This window comes from Coregonus lavaretus (genome assembly GCF_964263955.1).
Source record: "Coregonus lavaretus genome assembly, chromosome: 12".
NCBI lineage: Eukaryota > Metazoa > Chordata > Actinopteri > Salmoniformes > Salmonidae > Coregonus > Coregonus lavaretus.
In genome coordinates, this window is record NC_139999.1 from 5,532,696 (window position 1) to 5,534,826 (window position 2,131).

Here is a 2,131-nt window from a genome sequence, read left to right on the forward strand (position 1 = left end):
ATCTGTGACAGTTAACGCTTTACCTCAGAAACAGCTTTACCTCAGAAACAGCTTTACCTCAGAAGCTACCAAACAACGTGCAGTGCAGCACTGAATCGGCACATATGCGGCTATATTTGAGGTTTGTGTGTGAAATGGCTAGTCAATGGCTTTGTGACATGATGAGTTCCCTAAGAAGAAACGTTTCACTCCATATATTGTCGTTTTATTAAGGCAGGTCACATGATTAGCCTCTTCTGTCTTCTAATGGTAGTCAGTAGTGTGGAACAGAACGAGTAGAGCCGGCGTTGTGCAGAGGGATGTGGAACAGAAGGAGTAGAGCCAGCGTTGTGCAGAGGGACGTGGAACACAAGGAGTAGAGCCGGCGTTGTGCAGAGGGATGTGGAACACAAGGAGTAGAGCCGGCGTTGTGCAGAGAGAGACGTGGAACAGAAGGAGTAGAGCCGGCGTTGTGCAGAGGGATGTGGAACAGAAGGAGTAGAGCCGGCGTTGTGCAGAGAGAGACGTGGAACAGAAGGAGTAGAGCCGGCGTTGTGCAGAGGGATGTGGAACAGAAGGAGTAGAGCCGGCGTTGTGCAGAGGGACGTGGAACAGAAGGAGTAGAGCCGGCGTTGTGCAGAGGGACGTGGAACAGAAGGAGTAGAGCCGGCGTTGTGCAGAGGGATGTGGAACAGAAGGAGTAGAGCCGGCGTTGTGCAGAGAGATGTGGAACAGAAGGAGTAGAGCCGGCGTTGTGCAGAGGGACGTGGAACAGAAGGAGTAGAGCCAGCGTTGTGCAGAGGGACGTGGAACAGAAGGAGTAGAGCCGGCGTTGTGCAGAGGGACGTGGAACAGAAGGAGTAGAGCCTGCGTTGTGCAGAGGGACGTGGAACAGAACGAGTAGAGCCGGCGTTGTGCAGAGGGACGTGGAACAGAAGGAGTAGAGCCGGCGTTGTGCAGAGGGATGTGGAACAGAAGGAGTAGAGCCGGCGTTGTGCAGAGGGATGTGGAACAGAAGGAGTAGAGCCGGCGTTGTGCAGAGGGATGTGGAACAGAAGGAGTAGAGCCGGCGTTGTGCAGAGAGATGTGGAACAGAAGGAGTAGAGCCGGCGTTGTGCAGAGGGATGTGGAACAGAAGGAGTAGAGCCGGCGTTGTGCAGAGAGATGTGGAACAGAAGGAGTAGAGCCGGCGTTGTGCAGAGGGATGTGCAGCTGCTGTAAGGACGACTCATGTCCCACTATGGTGGCTTAGGATCACGGTCTCCTCCAGCCCCGTGCCTGACGCTCAACCTTCCTCCTCCTCCTCCTCCTCCTCCTCCTCCTCCTCCTCCTCCTCCTTTTACTCCTTCTGAAGCATCCTCATCTTTCTTCTCCTCCTCAAACCTCCTCCTCACCCTCAACTCTCCTCCTAAATCTCTTCCTCCTTCCCTTCTCCTCCTCCTCCTCCTCAAACCCTCTTAACAAAAATGTTGATGCCTTCGGTAAGACAACCAAATTGGCACATTTGTCGAATAGTGTCATAACGTTTTCTTCCATGAACTTTCTGTCCATTTTTTAATTGATATTTTATCTGAATATAACATTAACTTACGTTTAAAGCAATTTGCATTCATTAAGAAAGCTAATCTTACCATGACAATGTAATTCTGCAGTCCATTATAATGAATGATTGTCAGCGTTATCCACACAGGAAGCAGCACTGAATTAAATGACTTTACTAAATAAATGACTTAACAATTCTCTATTTTCCATTAAGGTAAAAGACGACGACTGACTGTGGCTGGAACAGAGAGGACATGAAAGAATCTCGTTAATTTAATTAGGCTTAATTTTAAAATAATATAGCAGTTTACCTCCTGCTGCTATTCAGTGTACTTAGATGTATGAGTTGCTGTGATTTGTATGGAAATATAATGAAGTGACATTTTAGGAAACATTAAGGAACCTCACAGTTGTAAATGAGAACTTGTTCTCAACTGGCTTACCTGGTTAAATAAAGGTTAAATAAATATAAATATCCTACCAGGTAAACTGGGGGACAAGCTGCGACCTGGCCAAGATAAAGCAAAGCAGTGCGATTTAAAAACAACAACAACACAGAGTTACATATGGGGTAAACAAAACATAAAGTCAAAAACACAATAGAAAATCT

General features: G+C 47.5%; 1 protein-coding gene across 1 annotated transcript in view; it reads left to right on the top strand.

Annotated features, from left to right (window-relative positions):
- Window positions 1-94, top strand: part of LOC311138297 (protein SEC13 homolog) — a gene marked incomplete at its 3' end in the record, with an annotated part of 6,892 nt that extends 6,798 nt beyond the window's left edge. Inside the window, exon 10 of the mRNA XM_084172976.1 lies at window positions 29-94. Within this exon, the coding sequence (XP_084029102.1) occupies window positions 29-94 (66 nt within the window). The remainder of the gene's footprint in view (window positions 1-28) is intronic.
- Between the last annotated feature and the right edge of the window lie 2,037 nt (window positions 95-2,131).